At 51.3% G+C, this 17,142-nt stretch overlaps 2 protein-coding genes across 2 annotated transcripts; one reads left to right on the top strand and one right to left on the bottom strand.

Annotated features, from left to right (window-relative positions):
- Nucleotides 1-625: 625 nt before the first annotated feature.
- On the bottom strand, nt 626-9,586 carry REM1 (RRAD and GEM like GTPase 1). The gene is made up of 5 exons (XM_070421485.1): nt 9,484-9,586; nt 8,130-8,508; nt 7,015-7,097; nt 2,976-3,177; nt 626-1,752 (listed from the first exon to the last, which is right to left on the bottom strand). Exons 2-5 carry the CDS (start codon nt 8,470-8,472, stop codon nt 1,484-1,486), a joined length of 897 nt encoding a protein of 298 aa, XP_070277586.1. The 5' UTR covers nt 8,473-8,508; nt 9,484-9,586; the 3' UTR covers nt 626-1,483.
- A 3,787-nt stretch (nt 9,587-13,373) lies between these two features.
- DEFB124 (defensin beta 124) lies at nt 13,374-16,604 on the top strand. The gene is made up of 2 exons (XM_070419492.1): nt 13,374-13,431; nt 16,447-16,604. The coding sequence occupies exons 1-2, from the start codon at nt 13,374-13,376 to the stop codon at nt 16,602-16,604; spliced, it is 216 nt and encodes a 71-aa protein (XP_070275593.1).
- The last annotated feature ends 538 nt before the right edge of the window (nt 16,605-17,142 follow it).

Raw genomic sequence — 17,142 nt, 5'->3', positions numbered from 1 at the left:
GCTGTTTGGGGGCAGTGGTGTCAAGAATCAGGGACACGTGGTCCAAACTGTTTACATCTTGTTCTCTTTTCAAATTAGTGACACCCCTTCACCTTACGCTGGAAACTCCTGACCTGACCCCAAGACCCCATCCCCAGCCAGAAGCCTCACTACCTCCTACTTCCTGCACAGACATAGGAGAAGGCTGGGCCCTGGCGTCTAGTCCTCACCCTCACTGGCTGGGTGGCTCTGGGGTGTTCACGTCCCCTCTCTGGGCTTCAGTTTCTACATTCTGAAAAACAAATGAGTTGGACTAAATTGGGGGTCCATCCTGGAGATACGTGGATTGAGTTTCACGGAGTCCACTCCCCTCCCATCCTTAAATTGTATGCAAAATTGTGTTTGAAAGTCCATTTCCTGGGGGGGCTCCATAGCTTTTTGTCACATTCTCCAAGAGGACTGTGGGTAAGTTGGGTACAGACTCCAGACTGACAAGATGGAAATCCTGGCCACTTCCCTTGTAGTAGTTGCATGAATTTGAGCAGGAGCCTTCACCGTCCTGTGCCTTGGTTTCCTAATTATTGAACAGGGGCTGTGAAGATTAGTTAATAATTGTGACGTCTTAGTACACAGACAGCTCCCAACAAACACCAGCTATTTTATTGTCAGGATGAGCGTGAAAGTTCTTTCCACATAATGTTTTATGACTCTACTAGAGGCCCGGTGCACGAATTCATGCATGGGTGGGGCCCTGGATTGGGGTGGGGGTGGAGGCGATTGGGGGTGGGGGTGGCCAGGGGAGGGGCCTCGGGCAGTTGGTTGGCCCGCTGGCCCCGTCCCTGGTCAAACTCTGGGTCAAAGGGACAATTTGCATATTAGCTTTTTATTATATACGATCATCTAAAAAAAGAAATGGGCCAATGAGAAACTAGGAGGTCATCACCCTTGACTGTGGTTTGTACTCCACTGTGTCTCCCTCAGAGGCGGGGGCAGGGAACGCACAATAGATCCAATGACTTTATTGACTGACCCTGACACAGGTCAGCAGGCTAACCCAGGCTGTAGCCAGTGTGGATGGGGGAACAGGAGGTGGAGAGGCCTGGATGAACCCCAAAGAAGTCTGGGCATTCAGACGGGACATCCTTCTAGTCTGTGGTGTTTTTTGGGGGGTGGGAAGATGGGGGTAGTGTTTCTGAGGGTTGGCCAGAGCTGGAGGATAAAGAAAAGTCGTTTGTTTTTTGTTTTTTTTTACAAAAAGACACAAATCGTGTATAAAAAAAACACAAAACCCAACAAACCCTACTGTGTGCAGAGCTTGGGCTTCGGGTCCCATAGTCTGTACACCACTTCCCGGGGCGGAGCGGTCCCTGGCTCCAGGAGATGCGCCCACGATGCGCGCTCCAGGTCACTGCGCCTTTGCCCGTCGGGGGGCCCCTCCCTCGGTGGCGTCGGTAGGGCGTAGTGCACCCCAGTGTTCACCACCCTGGGCGGGCGGGCGGGGGCCTCAGAGCACCGCCAGGTTGTGGCAGGACTTGGAGCGGGCCTTGAGCGCGCGGCGGCGGGCGCTGCGGGCGGTCAGGCGGGCCAGGAAGCGCCGAGCTCGCTGGCCGAAGCTCGCCCGCCGTCGGGGCGCGGGGCAGTCCCGGGCGCTGTCCCGGCGGCGCAGGCGCAGCTGGCGCACCACGCCCTCGAAGAGCTCGGCCACGTTGTGCTGCAGGGCGGCCGAGGTCTCGATGAACTTGCAGTCGAACACGACGGCGCAGGCGCGTCCCTCTGAGAGGCGGCGACGGGCGGGCGTGGAGGGAGGAGATAAAGGTAGGAAGCGGAGGGTTCAGTCTCCACGGGAAGCAGTTTTTTTCTTTCCCCAAACATTGTGCCAGGGCACCCAGAAAGAAGTCAGATCTGGCTTTGAGGAAGGAGTGCACAGGCTAGCGACTGATACTGGTGGCAGAATGAGGTTGGGGAGATGCGGGGTGTGTGTGTGTGTGAGGGGGGTGGGGGGGCTGGGACTAGGTAGGGAAGAGTCTTGAATGCCAGCGAAGGAGTCTAATTTGTGCATCAGAATCATCCGGGGAGAGATTCTGATTCAGTGGGTTTGGGGTGTGCGCTGGGAACCTGCATTTTAACGGAATCTCCTGGGATTGTGCTGCGGAGTTTTGGGGGTCTGCTCACAAAGCATATGGTCTTCCATCTCCAGGATGCCACTGGGCCGGGAGGCCGGGACCTGAGTTCCAGTCCGCAGTGGCTGGTGACCCAGTGGAACTGGCTTCCTCTCTCTCTGGGTCTCAGATTCCATGATTTTTAGATTGGTCCCTGAAAGTAGGGCCATTTTTAGATCTTTATGAGTCCCGTCTGATATGTCAACCATTAAAATATCCCCACCTCACTTTAAGTGCTATTTATATATAGTAGTAATTTAAACGTTTTGGTTTGCAGTTGCTGGATGGCACAATAGCATGTTTTATAGACAAAGCTTTCTGAATTTGGAATGTATAAATTCTCGCTCTATTTTGCAGCCAATAAATGGAATTTTTAGGTCTCAGTAGTGGAAGATCCTGTAGCACTAGGCCTATCAGGCCTGGTGGATAAAGTGTCGCTGACTAAGGGCATGAGAGAGCCAAATGGGAATTTTTAAGCGAAGAAGTGACAAGGTCAGATCTGGTTCTGGGAAACTGTGGCAGCTGTTGAGAACTGATTAAGTGGGGATACAGAATTAGGGTGGGGGCTGGCCCAGGCTAAAGTGGAAATAGCGGAATGGGTCAGAGGCTATGGGAATGGGGTGAAGGGAATGTGGGGTTAAGGGAGGATTTGGGGACTGGTTTGGGGGAGTGCGAGAGGAGACAGGAATGGTTCCTAGCTTTCAGGCAGAGGCAAGGAGATGCAGAATGAGGGTGGTAGGTGGCAGGCAGTCTCTGAGATGAAGACACACTAGAGGAGGAACAGTGACAGTGGGGCTGAGAGGAATACGGAGAAGGAGGGTGGACCAGAGGGCTCACCTTCCACGGAGACTTCCCGGCAGCGTGCCAGGTCCGCCTTGTTGCCCACCAGGATGATGGGCACATGGTCCGCCTGATGTGTGCGCCTTAGCTGAATGCGGAGCTCAGAGGCGCTCTCGAAGCTGCCTCTGTCTGCGATGGAGTACACGATGACGTAGGCACTGCCCACCTGCAGGCAGGACTCCTGGCTCCAGCTTTCATCCTGTAGGGGAGGGACCCCAGGCCCATCCTCAGAGGTTACCGAGGCCTTGGCTGGGAAAGGGGCTGGGATGGTTTAATGGGTGGGAAGGAGCTAAGGTTTATACTTTGGACAGGTTTGAGGGACAAATTCTGCTATAATTCCCTGTTCTCCTCTCAAAGTAGTGATACGCTGATCCTCTGTGAGCCTGTTTCTCTGCTTGAAAAATTGGGCTAATGACACTACCTCACTACATTATCTCATTCATTGGTTCCTTCTGTAGGCTGGGCACTAGAGACAAAAAAAAAAGTTGGTTCCTCTTCCTGCTAATGAGGGTTTGCTGTTTAGCTGTTCTGGCTTTGCCTGTTTAATGGGATCAGTCATATTAGACAGTTCTTTTGGTCTTCTGCAGTCTCCTCAAAAGAGAAAAAAGGGCCGAAGCCGGTTTGGCTCAGTGGATAGAGTGTTGGCCTGTGGACTGAGGGGTCCCAGGTTTGATTCCGGTCGGGGGCATGTACCTTGGTTGCGGGCACATCCCCAGTGGGGGGTGTGCAGGAGGCAGCTGATCGATGTTTCTCTCTCATAGATGTTTCTGACTCTGTCCCTTTCCCTTCCTCTCTGTGGAAAATCAATAAAATATATTAAAAAAAAAAGAGAGAAAAAAGGAAGGGAGAGAAGTGAGGATAGAGGCTGATTTCAAGGGAAGGCATTTTCAGGACGGTTCTAAAGAGATGAAGGAGCAACTGTGAGGTGTAAGGATAGGGGGTGGGAGAGGCAAGTGGAGTACTTGCAAGTTTTTTGACCAAGGAAAGGAAAGAACTGGGATGATTTTGATACTCCATTTTGGCTGGTGCTCTTTGTCAGGGACAGCACTCAGACTGGACCACCTTGGTAACAATTTTATAAGACAGTTCTTGCCCTCCAAAAGCTCATGGTCTAAATTGTAGAAGGGAGGCTATGGAAATGGAGAATTATAACGCACTGTGATAAATACCCAGATGAAAGTAGCTGGAGAAGCCATGGGGGTGGGGAAGGGAGGCCAAAAGAACTCAACCTGGTGGATTGTGGGAGGGTTCACAGTGGACCTGTGAGTGACATTTGAAAGGAGGTGGAGCAGGAGAGAAGAGAGTGGGCCAGGCGTGGGAAATATTGAGTGTGATGGAGGAATTGTTTGTGAGGGGGAAAGAAGCCAGAAAAGTTATCTGATAACCAAATAAGATAGATGAATAGAAAAGCATCAGATCCATCATCGACATCATTGTCAAAGGGGGTGAGTTTTCAAGAGCCACATCGATCCTTCCTCAGGTCAAATAACTGTGGGCTGAGTCAGATGGCTGTAGCTGCTCATTCTGGGTTTTCAACCTTGACTATGGACAGGTCCCTTCCTCCCTCTGGGTCTCAGTTCTCTCATCTGCTGAATGAGATGGTGAGTCTTGACCATTCATTCATTCGTCGCGCAAATATTTATGAAGAATTTGCTCTCTGGTTAGGATCACAAAAGCCAGTTGCTGCATGGACAGGTGGGTAAGAATCTCTTGGGATGTGATTTTAAAATACAGATGCCAGGATTCTACTTATACAGGTTCTTATTCATGAGGCCTGGGGTGAGGCCTGAGGATTCGGTTTTTAATTCTCTCTCCCTGATGGTTAGATACTAGTAAGTGAGTGCACTACTGGATGAGCCAAAGGTCCACCCAGTTCTTTCAAATTCTGCCTCTCTGACTAGCCTAACGATGGAAGGGATGGAAGCTTATGCCAACAAGGCTGCTACTGTATGGGCCCTGTTTGGGAGCTACCTTCATAGTCACTGACCAGGGGAACTGGTTCAGTTTTCTTATTTCACTTGTAGGAAAACCAAGGGCCAGAGAAGAGAAAACTTCCTCATGGCCACACAGAGAGCTGGGCACGGAATTCCAGTCCCTGCTTCTAGTCCAGCACTCTTCCTCCTCCGTCTCCCAAATGGAACCCTCGCGCTGAACACTCTTCTTAATCTACTGGACTCTGCCCCATAGGACCCTCAAAGTAGCCCCTCCCTTACCAGCATCCAAAAAAAAAAAATAGCCCCTCCCTTAGCAGCCTGTGAGCTCCATGGGGCCAGAAAGCATGTCTACCTTATTCACTGCTGGGTCTCCAGTGTTCTGGCCAATGATTTATACCCAGCAAGTGTTTTTTTTTCTTTTCTCTTTTTTATCATCACCCGAGGATATTTTTCCATTGATTTTTAGAGAGAGTGGAAGAGCGAGGGAAAGACCGAGAAATACTGATGTGAGAGATACACATGGATTGGTTGCCTCCTGCACGTGCCCTTGACCAGAATTGAACCGGGGACCCTTTGGTCCACAGGCCAATGTTCTATCCATTGAACCAAACCGGCTAGGGCACCAAGTGTTTCTTAATGACCAAATGGGTGAAGGAGTGGAACCTCAGCTGGAGGTTCAGAAGGTGATGCTCCCAGGGGAGATGAAGGGGCTATCCTAGTGCATAAACGTGCAGACTGTGGGTTCTTCCAGGTCTGGGTTTGGATCTCACTTGCTGAGAACTTTGGACACATTATTTAACCTCTCTGAGCTTCCATTTCCTCATCATAGAATAGGGATCAGAAGAACACTCACTGTATAATTTTTGTCTTAACTGAATGTCATAATATATGTCCAGTGTTTAGCACAGGGGCTAACACTTAGGAAGAGGATGCTACATAAATGTCAGCTGCTGTTAAGAGAATCACCATCATGCCCTGACCAGTTTGGCTCAGTGGATAGAGCGTCGGCCTGGGGACTGAAGGGTCCCAGGTTCGATTCTGGTCAAGGGCATGTACCTTGTTTTCGGGCACATCCCCAGTGAAGGGTGTGCAGGAGGCAGCTGATCGATGTTTTTCTCTAATCGATGTTTCTAACTCTCTATCCCTCTCCCTTCCTCTCTGTAAAATATCAATAAAAATATATTTTTTTAAAAAAGAGAGAATCATCATCTTTATTATGTTCATTTGGACCTGGGTTTCCTTCTATGCTTGTTAAAAAGAATTGGCTGCACAGCTCCTTCATCCCCAGCCTTTGGGCCCATCACTAGAGCTGTCGCCATTTTTGTCAATCACCCAACACTGCCCTCCTAAACCCTCTGTGGCCAGGCCCTCCCTGAGTTTTAGGGGAGGAACCTACTCCTTAGCGAGATGGAATCTCAGGTGATTTTTAGATCCTTCTCTTTGCTTGGTTGTATTCTTCAAAGTTCTATAGTGAGCATGTACTACTTGTACAGCAAGAAAAACGGAAAACTCAAACAAGATAAGAAAAACACAACAGGGACATGGCCCTGCCTGCTGCTCTCTTCCCGCTTGAGAAGGGGCCTGGGAAGGACACCCTTTGGTTTCCTTTTCCCCTAGCGACTAAATTATAATGAATAAGAGTTGTCATTATTTATGATTCTTCGCCCATGTGCAGCATTTTTTTTTATGCTCAAAACTGCTCAACTCTCTGAAGTTGCATAAGAACTTAAAGAAAAACAAACAGTTGGTAAAGAAGGCAGGAATGATCGACCCATTTATCAGGTGAGAAACAAGCTCAGAGCAGGAAAGTCACAAAGACACACAACTGGTCAAAAAAGAAAGGGGGTTGAACCTCAGACATTTTGATGCTAAGTTCAGCGTTCCTCCCTCTGCACAACGCAGGTGGGTGGAGCGGGATGAGGGGGCTAATACGAGGGGGAGGCTTGCAGGGGAAGAAGCACATCCTGGGATGGCTGTGGAGAGGAGTGAGCACAGGAGGTGAAGGTCACGAGGTTCTGTCTTTGGTTGCAAAGGCTATGGGGTTTGGAGGGGTCTGGTTCTAGGCTCAGCACCCATCTCCCCAAATCCTGCTTGGGCCATACCAGTTTCTCAGCCTCCCAGGTGTCCATGACCAGCAGTGTGGTGTCTTCTCCATCCACTGTGAGGGTCCTCTCGTACACATCTTCTGTAACGGAGGGAAGAGCTGGATCTCAGGAGGAGGGCAGGCCTGGGGAGGGTGTGGCTCCCTAGCCCCTCTTTATGGTCACTGCACCCCCTCTACTTCTCCGTGAAGTGTTCACCACACTCGTGTGATGCCTGTGTCTCCTGATAGGTCAAGAAGCCCCAGGAGGAGGAGCCCATGTCCCCCCAGCTGCCAGCATGGTATGAGGCACACAGTAGGTACTGAGACAGCGTTGGTGGTTGTGTTTGCTGATTGGATGAGTGTGGGATGGTGGGGTTAAAGTTGGGCTGGGAATTCTCCAGTCCTGCCCTGTCCCTGGCTTACTGTATACTTCAGGCAGGTCATGTTACCCTCTCTGGGCCTCAGTCTCCCCATTTGTCTGTCACACCTACAGGTGCACATATGTGCACCTCTCGTATGGGTTCTCACCCTCAGAGAGGCAGAGCCTGGAGAAAGGGCCTGGCTAGAGTGTCTCCCACCTCCTCTCTGCTTTTAACCAACTTCCCACCCCCTAGTCCTCTCAGCCAGTCCTGCGAAAACCTATCTTCATTTCTCCTGCCCTATCCCCATCCCCCATCATCCTAGGGCACCTGCTCACTGCATCTCCTGGGAATAAAGGAACCCAGGGCCCAGAACTTGGAGTCTGAGAGTCTCCATTTTGGGCAGGGTATTAGTTTTGCCACCGGGTGTGGTGGCCATGGGTGTTTATCTATGGAGCTGGGGTGATTCAGGGGAGAGTCGGGGCTAGGGGCTTTCTAAGCGAGGTGGAAGTCCACCATTTCTTTATACTGGAGACTCAATCCCATATCTCTCACCCATGAAAACTGGCAAAATTCTCACTATTCAAGGACTCTCTCTCCCACAGCCACTGTGCAGGCTGTGCCCTGCATAACTCTAGGGGGGCATATCCACGTCACAGTCTGCCAATGATGCCCCTATGGGCTGAGCAGTGCGTGAGTCGTACAGCTGTTATTGGCAGCCCTGTGCCCTTGATCGCTCCTTCGGCCACATTCCAGCCCAGCCCCGCGTCCCTACCTCCCAGCTGTTCATGGAGCTCCCGCTCTTGCTTCCCTGCGAAGAGGCTGGCCAGGCTGGTCTTCCCCACGCCAGGGTCTCCCAGCAGCACCACGCGGTAGAGGGCCTCCCAGGAGCCCTCAGAGTCGCTGGATTCAGAGGACCAGCCGTCGGGGGCAGGTGAAGGCTGCTGGGTGGGAGGGTTGAGGGAGGCCGACTGGCCCAGGCGTGGGTGCCGGGGTTGTGTGGAAGTGGAAGGTGCTGCGCACAGGCCAGGCTGGCGGCCCGGGGAGGACAGGGGCAGCGGGGTGCTGGCTCGCCGTCGCAGGGGCGTCTTTGCTTCCTGCTGCGTGTTTAGTGTCATCCTCGGGAGGGGGCCTTGGCTCCTGCCTGCCTTCTTCTGTGAGTAAGAAGGGGAATGGGCCGTGAGCAGGTGCGCTGGGCCCTTTCTGCAGGGCCCCGAGGTGGCTTCCTCCAGAGCCTCCCTCCTCGGGGTGGGGGCTTCCCGGCTTCAGACCCAGGATCTGCCTGGGTCAGGCTGGGAGGGTGAGTGTGCAAGCTGTGCACGCACATGTGTGCACACCCAGAGGCCGGTTCCTGTGCCTTGAGGATGATCTCCCCCACGGGCAGCAGAGAGGCAGCAGCGAGGTGATGCCCCCAAGAGCACACACACACGGTGTGCACAGGCCTGCCTCTCCCACTCAGAACACGAGACCCAGGTTCTGAAAGGATCTGAATTACCCGGGACGCCCCTTCCCCCAGGCCTCTTCCCCTCGGTTGGGAGATGGGGGTGTGGAGGAGGGGTAAAGGCCCCTGGGGAGGGGTCACTTCCGCTGCCCCGCCTCAAGGGGGCTGGGGAAGAGGCAGGAATGGGTGGGCTGGGACGCTGAAGCGCGTGGGGGTCCGGGGGTTCCCTCCGCGGTAACCCGAGCGCCCTGGTGCCATGGGAACGGCGTGTCCGGCCCGCCCCCTACGTGAAAAATTCAGCAGCGGCTGGCACTGCCTCCCGTGGCTGCGGGGGGGCGGGGGCTCCGAGGCTGCGGGGGGCCAGGCTTGGTGCCGGGACAGGGTCCTGGCGCGGGGCGGAGAGGGGCCCTCGGGGCCGGGAGTGCGTGTGCCATTCTCCGAGTCTGAGTCCCAACTTGCCCAGCCCGCGGCCCTGGTTGTGAGTCCCCTGACCCGGGCGGGGTTCTTGTCCGGGGCTACCCAACCCTCTGGGCCCCAAGTTGGAAGGACCCTCACCCCTGGGATGCGAGTTCGAGGCCCCCCTCGCCCCCGCCTGCCCGCAGACACCCCCCCCCCCCCCCCCATGCAGGCGCCGGGCGAACTCCGCTCCAACTTGTCGAAGTTGGCGGCGGGCTGCGCGGGCCGTTACCTCGGCTTGGGGAGGGGTCCAGGGTCCCCGGCCCGCAGCTGCCGGCTGCTCCAGGCTGTACCACCGCCTCGGCGCGCGGCCCCTCCGGCCTGTCCCGCCCCGCCGCCCCGCCGCCCCGGCGGGGGAGGAGCCGCGACCCCGCCCCGTCCAGCCCCGCCCCAGCGGGACAGCCCCGGGGTCCCCGCCCCGAGGCCTTGGCCGCTGAGTGACTCCACGCAGGGGTCAGCTGACCCGCCCCCTCACGGCCTTTGTCGAGGGTGGGGGTGGCAGGGTTGGGGTGGGGGTCAGAGAGAGGAAGGAAGTGGGTCTGGGTCGTCTGTGCGCCCACAACTGCCCACTCCAGCAATGGGGCGCCCCGACGACCTTGGTCCTTACAGAAACCACGTGGGGAGCTTGTTGGCTGTTCAGAACCCAGGCCCACCCCGAGGCAGATTCAGCCCTGGGAGGGGCTCGGGGATCTGCGATTTAAACAAGTGCCAAGTGATCCTGGTGCAGAGTTCGCGGGCTCCACTGCCAGAAACTCTGCTTTGCAGGGATGGAGAACTGATTTTGGAAGGTGGCTTGAGGGGACGGGGGTGGGGGGGTTGGGGGTTGGGGGTGGGGGTGGAGCCCAGGAAGTCTGCACTGGGGAGTTCTGGATATCTTATTTTTGCATCATTCACTCACTCACCACATTCTAGGTTAAGCACCCGTTATGCAGCTGGGCCGTCCTGTGCCCGGAAGAACGGCTGCCCACTCCCTGATTCATGTTTACTGAGCACTTGTGCCGCCTGGTATGGTTGAGCACTCTGCCTGGATTCGTAGCTCATTTAATCCCTACGCAGCACTAAAGACGGACATACCCAGGCTTACCTGGGCCTGAGACTCAGGGGCCTCTCAGCCTACTGTCCCTTTCTATCACGGGTTTGTAGCTTTTTAAAAAAATCTTTTCCCAGGCATGTAGGAGGAGGAAAGACACACTGTGGTCTTGGTTATAGAAGAGAAGTTGGCTGTAGGGAAGTGAGTTCGGCCATCCATGGGCCCGGATCTAAGCTCTTGGGGAGGGCGCTTCCGTTTAGGTCATGAGGGACTGGAGCAGGTATGTATGTGAGGCCCCTGGAGACTGGCTGTACCTGTGGGTGGGGCTCATTGTCATGGCTGAAGGGGTCCAAGTGTCCAGCTCAGGGCAACTCCCACAGCAGCTGAGCCCCTTCACGCCTGGCTTCCTTCTGTGGCTTGGCCCTCTAAGCTTTCCTTCCCCACCTACAAGATGGGCTGGGAGTGGTGCAGGGTCATACATTGTCTGGGAGTGAGGCAAGTTTAAGTCCCAGCTCCACCTCTGTTCTTTGGATTTGGGTTTCTTTCTTTTTTAATTCTCACCCGAGGTGGTGGGGGAGGGAGAACCCTCCCCGAAGGATATTTTTTCTATTGATTTCCAGAGAGACTGGAAGGGAGGGAGGAGGGGGGGGAGAGAGAAACATCAATGTGAGAGAGGCACATTGATTGGTTGCCTCCCACAGGTGCTCCCAGGGGGGCTGGGGGACCCGCAACTGAGTGCCTGTCCTTGACTGGAATCAAACCCTCTACTCTTTGCCAGTGCTCTAACCACTGAGCCCCGCCAGGGCTGGATGTCTGTTTCTTTATTTAAAACTCAAATCTCCAAATATTTGGTGACAGATGATTTGACTTTGGGTGGTAGGTACACAATGCAATATGCAGGTCATGTATCATAGAAATGTATACTTGAAGCTTATATGATCCTATTAACCAACATCACCCCAATAAATTTTACAAAAAATAAATTAAAGCCCTAGCCGGTTTTGCTCAGTGGATAGAGAGTGTCAGCCTTCCGACTGAAGAGTCCCGAATTCAATTCTGGTCAAGGACACATGCCCGGGTTGCAGGCTCAATCCCCACTAGGGGGCGTGCAGGAGGCAGCTGATCAATGAGTCGCTCTCATCATTGATGTTTCTATCTCTCTCTCCCTCTCCCTTTTTCTCTGAAATCAATAAAAAATATATACAAAATAAATTTAAAAATAAAACGGAAATCTAAACAGGTTACACCTTTGCTACAAAACTTCCAGTGTCTGCAATAGAAAAGCCTGAACTCAGTACTCAAGGCCCATGGTAAATACTGATAAAAGCAGGGCAAGGGGGGTAGCGTAGTGGTGCAGGTGGGGTGGTGGGAGAGGTGAAAGGTCTCGAAAAAGTTTAAAAATTTTTTATTTCAAATGTACATGACAGTGAAAGGATAATATAAGGAACAACACAAGCTGTTGAAAAACATTGTATTATGGGAAAATGTAAACATGCAAACATACAGAATAATGTAATGATGTGAGTTTTAAAAAGAAACTGTCCTTTGCAGGGTCATTTCCAATCTCCTTTCAACACATTCCTTGCTGTGCCCCACACTCCCAGGCACATGCCCCACACTCCCAGGCACATTATATTTCTTCTGCCTGGAATACTTTCCTCTCCTCATCTTTCAAGATGCAACTCAGACGCCTGTGTACCAGATGCTGTTCTAAGCTCTGCACACATATGACCTATCTCTGGGGTTCTCACACGTTAGCAATATGCTCGAATCAGTCGGAGGGCTTCTTAAGCCACCGCCTGCTGAGACCACTCCCGAGCTTTGGATTCAGTAGGTTTGGGTAGAGCAGTGGTTCTCAACCTTCCTAATGCCGCGACCCTTTAATACAGTTCCTCATGTTGTGGTGACCCCCCCAACCATAAAATTATTTTCGTTGCTACTTCATAACTGTAATGTTGCTACTTTTATGAATCGTCATGTAAATATCTGATATGCAGGATGTATTTTCATTGTTACAAATTGAACATAATTAAAGCATAGTGATTAATCACAAAAAAATATGTAATTATATATGTGTTTTCTGATGGTCTTAGGCGACCCCTGTGAAAGGGTCGTTCGACCCCCAAAGGGGTCGCGACCCACAGGTTGAGAACCGCTGGGGTAGAGCTTGAGAATTTTCGCTTTTAACAAGCCCCAGGTGTTTCTTGCTGCTGCTTGCTGGCCTGGGTGCCACACTTTGTATTATTATTATTATTTTAAATATATTTTTATTACTTTCAGTGAGGAAGAGAGAGATAGAAACATTAATACGGAGAATCACTGATTGGCTGCCTTTTGCACGCCCCACACTGGGGATCGAGCCTGCAACCTGGCATGTGCCCTGACCGGGAGTTGAACTGTGACCTCCGGGTTCATAGGTCGACGCTGAACCACTGCGCCACACCAACCGGGCCACACTTTGTATTATTTTGTTTAATCTTCTAAATGAGCTAGGTAACAATTACTCTCTGTTTGGGGAGAACTATTATTCTTCTCATTTCCTGCATAGGCCTGAATATGTGCTGTTTGGACAGCTCAGTGGGTTCTGGGTTCACTTCCTTGGCTTCAGGAAGGGAATCCTCCACGTATTTAGCTTTGCAAGGGGGGCTTTCGATCATTTCCTAGAATCTAGGACCTAGATGATAGCCTGGGGCTCAGAGAGGCTAAGTGACTTGTCCAAGGTACCACAGCAATTAGAGGGAGTTGCTGGCATTGAAGCAGGTCTCTCTGAAGCCAAGGCTTTCCCTACCCTCTCAGGTGGGGAAGCTGTCCAGTTTCTGACCCCAGACATTGCTTCAGGAAATTCTGTCCCCAGTTTCAGAGCTCAGCAACCTCTGGAAGTGTGTCCAGCCAGTTCCCCACAGAGCTGGCTGAGATCCAGCTGCATCCTGGAGACCACAGGCCTCAGACTCCCACTTAAGTCTCCCGCTGCCCACGCTCTTGCCTTGATCTGCAGTTGAATAAAGGCTGGGCCCCAGGCAGCCAGGTTTGGTGGGCTTGGCTCCTCTCCTCTTGTGATCTCTCCCCAGTGGCCTCCCAGAAGCCCTGTGGCCATGACACAGCTGCTTCTGCTCATTGTGTTTCTCCTGGTCCTGGGTCATGTGCCTCCAGGTAACATCACGTGTGTGTGTGTGTGTGTGTGTGTGTATGTGTAGAAACAAGGAGTAGAGTCTCACCTCCTGGGGAAGAGAGGAGGCCTGGACCAATGTTTAAATTCTGGCCCCATCACTGGCTTTCTGAGCAGCTTAGAATGGGCTGCTAGATCAGCCTGCACCTCAGTTTCCTAATCTTTAAAATGGGATTCACTCAACAAATGTTCATTTGAAAAATATTTACTGTGTGCCAAGCACTAGTACAATTGCTGTGGATCCAGTAGTGAGAGAAAGCAAGGTCCTTGCTCTCATGGAGTTGATATTTTAGTTAGTGGAGACAGAAAATAACCAAACAAACATATACTATTTCAGGTGGGCATAAAGGCTAAGGAGAATAAACGCAGGGCAAAGGGTTAGTGTGGTGTGTGCATGGGGTGGTGGAAGAGCTGAAAGGCCTCTGATAAGTTCTTTTTTAAAAAAAATATATTTTATTGATCTTTCACAGAGAGGAAGGGAGAGGGATAGAGAATCAGGAACATCAATGAGAGAGAAACATCGACCAGCTGCCTCCTGCACACCCCTCACTGCAGACGCGCCCGCAACCAAGACACATACCCTTGACCGGAATCGAACCCGGGACCCTTCAGTCCTCAGGCCGACGCTCTATCCCCTGAGCCAAACCGATCAGGGCTGATAAGTTCTTTTTTTAAGTTTTTAGTTCAAATGTACCTGAAAGTAGACAGAATAATATAAGGAACAAGTGAGCTTTAAAAAACCTTTTATTATGGAAAAAGGTAAACATGCAAAAATAGAGAAAAACGTAATGATGTGAGTTTTTAAAAAAAAAATCATTTTATTTGAGAAAACTTCAAACCTAAATTTAAAAATATGGTATAGAAAACTCCCCGTATCCATTACCCAACCTCAACAATTATCAACTTGAACCAATCCTGTTTTGTTGTTCACTTGCCCCTTCTGCCCAGTGAATTATTTTGAAGTAAATTTCAGATCCCTTATCATTTTATATAAGGTAGGTTTGAGCAATGATCTGACTACAGTGAGAATACAGCAGGTTCTGATTAACGTTGTTTGGTTATAAGGCTGATGAGGTGCTGTGGGAACTTAACTCTTGTATATATCAATTAGCCCATGGTAAACTTGATGTCTTTGTACATTTCATTTAAAGTCACAGAACCTATTGATGATGTTAAGTGAGGACTTATTATATAGGGATGATCATCCCAGACAGAGGGAGCAGCAAGGATGAAGGAGGCAGGAGGGCGATAGATGATAGATAGATAGATGATAGATAGATGGATGGATAGATAGGTAGATAGATAGATAGGTAGGTAGATGATAGACAGACATGTTTCAGGAGCAGCGAGGAGGCCAGTGTGGCTGGAGTGGGGAGCACAAGATGGAGGGAGATGAAGTCAAAGGAAGGGATAGCAGATCATGTAGGAGAAAACAGCGGCTGTATCTCAGGGTGGTTGGAAGGTTGAAATGTGATTAACAGTAGTTGTTGTAGGAACTGCCTTCAGCTGGGAGTCACGGTCTTGGGTTCCGGTACGAGCCCCACCACTTACTGGGCCGGAGAAGTTGGGCAAGTCCCTTCCTTTCTTTATCTGTAAAATGAGAGGGTTGGCCTAGACTGAGCCTTGGTTGCTTCAACTCGCTAAGCTGTCATTCTGACGAAATCACTTGCCATTTATTGAGTATTTACTCCCTGCCGGCCACTGTGCTAAAATGATTAAAGCCCCGCTCACTGCCCTCTGAAGGAGGGATGTACAGATGAGGAACCTGCGGCCCAGGCCACGCGGCTGGGAAATGGCAGAGCTGGAATTTGGACTCAGGGGGTCTGAGCTGGGTGCACACCACCCCGTTAATCAGTATACTGCAGACCCTCTTCAGCCTGTGGGTTCTCTGCCTCAGGGAGATTTTGAGATCAGCTCTGTATCGTGCTAAGTTCTCTACCGTGGCAAGATAAAGGATGGGCCGGTTGACAGGGCTGGATAACACCCACGGGTATCACGTAAAGATTCTGTGGACTCCCTTTTAACTCAGGGAGAGGCACTTCTCCCCTCCACTCCCATTCAGCCCCAGTTCTAAGTTGCTGGGTCGTATGTGTAGAAATATCGCTGTAACAGACAGGCCTTGTAGAAGTGCTCCTCCTCCCTTCCAACGTTCCCACACCCGCCCTAATGGGCAATTCGGCATCCATTACTTCCTTCCGGGCACTTACCACCTCTACAGCCACTGCCTCATGTTTGCTGAATGAATAATAAATGCAGATGCTTCCCCACCCGCCTGCTGTGACCAAAGACCCTCAGAGAGGGTACAGGTCCCAGTCCCCCAAAGCCTTACCATTTATGGAAATTCTTTCACTAAATTTTAATATTAAACAGGTCCGTTAAGTGTGTGAGGCAAGGTAATGTTAAGGCTATGAGTTTGGATTCTGGAGCCGATTGCTTGAGTTTGAATCCTCACCCTGCTCCTTAATGGCCATGTAACCGTGGGGAAAGTTGTTAATCTTTCTGTGCCTCAGTTTCCTTAACTGTATAACAGGGGTTGTTATACAGTTAATGAAAGACCAACTACAATAATAGAGTGTTGTTTTGAAAAGTGCTTAGAGTGTACCTGGGGTATGGATTAATCTGGACAGGAAATTGGTCTCTACCTTATAACCAGTGGTCAAACTTGTGACCTGTGGTCTAACCTGAACTGAGATTTGTGGTCTAAATTGTAGCTGGGAGTCTAGCCTGTTACCTCTAGTTTAACCCTTGACCTGTGGTCAGAGCTCATGTACTGTGGCCTAACTTATGACCTGTGGACTGCTCTATGACCAGTCATCTAACACATAACTAGAAAGCGAACTGGTAGCTTATGATCTAACCTGGGCCCTGTGGGCTAACTTGTGGTCAGTGGTCTAACCCGTGACCTGTGGCCTCACCTCTGATCTGTGGTTATATATGTTAAAGTGGCCTAACCTGTGACCCCTGGGCTATCCTGTGACCTGTGGTCTTCCTCTACACAGGGAGAAGCGAATTCAAACGGTGCTGGAATGGCCAAGGAGCCTGCCGGACTTACTGCACCAAGTATGAAACCTTCATGCACCTGTGCCCAGATGCCTCCCTGTGCTGTATCCCCTATGGACTCAAGCCTCCAGTGCCCCATAAGCCAGAGAATGCGTAGCTGGTTCTGGGGCTGGCACACTTGCTCTTCATAAAATACATGCTGCCCATCGTCTCCTCTTGCTTCTTGCTCACCACCCTCTACCCTCACCTCCTCCAGGGCTGGGGAGGGGAGAGAGGGGTGGTCCGTGATATAGAAGAGATGGTGGATGGTTGGTGGAGGGAGTGAAGTGCCCGAGGAGAGCGGGCATTAATGACCATTGGAAATGCCTCCGGTCTTGCCTGTATCACATTTGCTCTGTCCAACTTGGGGGAAAAATTGCTCAATTTCCCTCAGCCTCCCCAGTCTCCTTATCCATAAAGCAGGGATAATTATCATATCAGGAGATTAGAAATTTATAGAAGGAATGCAAGAAGAAAGGCAGAATTCATAATAGGAGTTAATTGTAATAATCACAAGAATTATCAAGAAAGTGAGTTCATTATAATACGAGGCAAGGTGGTCATGTATTCAAAGCCTAGAAACAGGACAAGATAAGAACCCCAGAGATGACCTCAGAATCACAGCGAGCTGCTGTCTCCACTAGGCCTCAGTGAGT

The sequence above is a fragment of the Myotis yumanensis genome, unplaced genomic scaffold (genome assembly GCF_028538775.1).
Source record: "Myotis yumanensis isolate MYYU_CA2020_CCGP unplaced genomic scaffold, mMyoYum1.0.hap1 SCAF_7, whole genome shotgun sequence".
Lineage (NCBI taxonomy): Eukaryota > Metazoa > Chordata > Mammalia > Chiroptera > Vespertilionidae > Myotis > Myotis yumanensis.
The sequence above is the reverse complement of the archived record's forward strand: the minus strand, read 5'-3'. Positions and strand labels throughout refer to the sequence as shown.

Coding starts and splice junctions, on each gene's coding strand:
- REM1 (XM_070421485.1), bottom strand. CDS start 8,472: ATGACACTAAACACGCAGCAGGAAGCAAAGACGCCCCTGCGACGGCGA. Junction 3,178..7,014: donor CCTGGGAGGCTGAGAAACTG/GTATGGCCCAAG, acceptor CCTCCCCTACAG/GATGAAAGCTGGAGCCAGGA. Junction 1,753..2,975: donor CCGGGAAGTCTCCGTGGAAG/GTGAGCCCTCTG, acceptor GCCGCCTCTCAG/AGGGACGCGCCTGCGCCGTC.
- DEFB124 (XM_070419492.1), top strand. CDS start 13,374: ATGACACAGCTGCTTCTGCTCATTGTGTTTCTCCTGGTCCTGGGTCAT. Junction 13,432..16,446: donor CCTGGGTCATGTGCCTCCAG/GTAACATCACGT, acceptor TCCTCTACACAG/GGAGAAGCGAATTCAAACGG.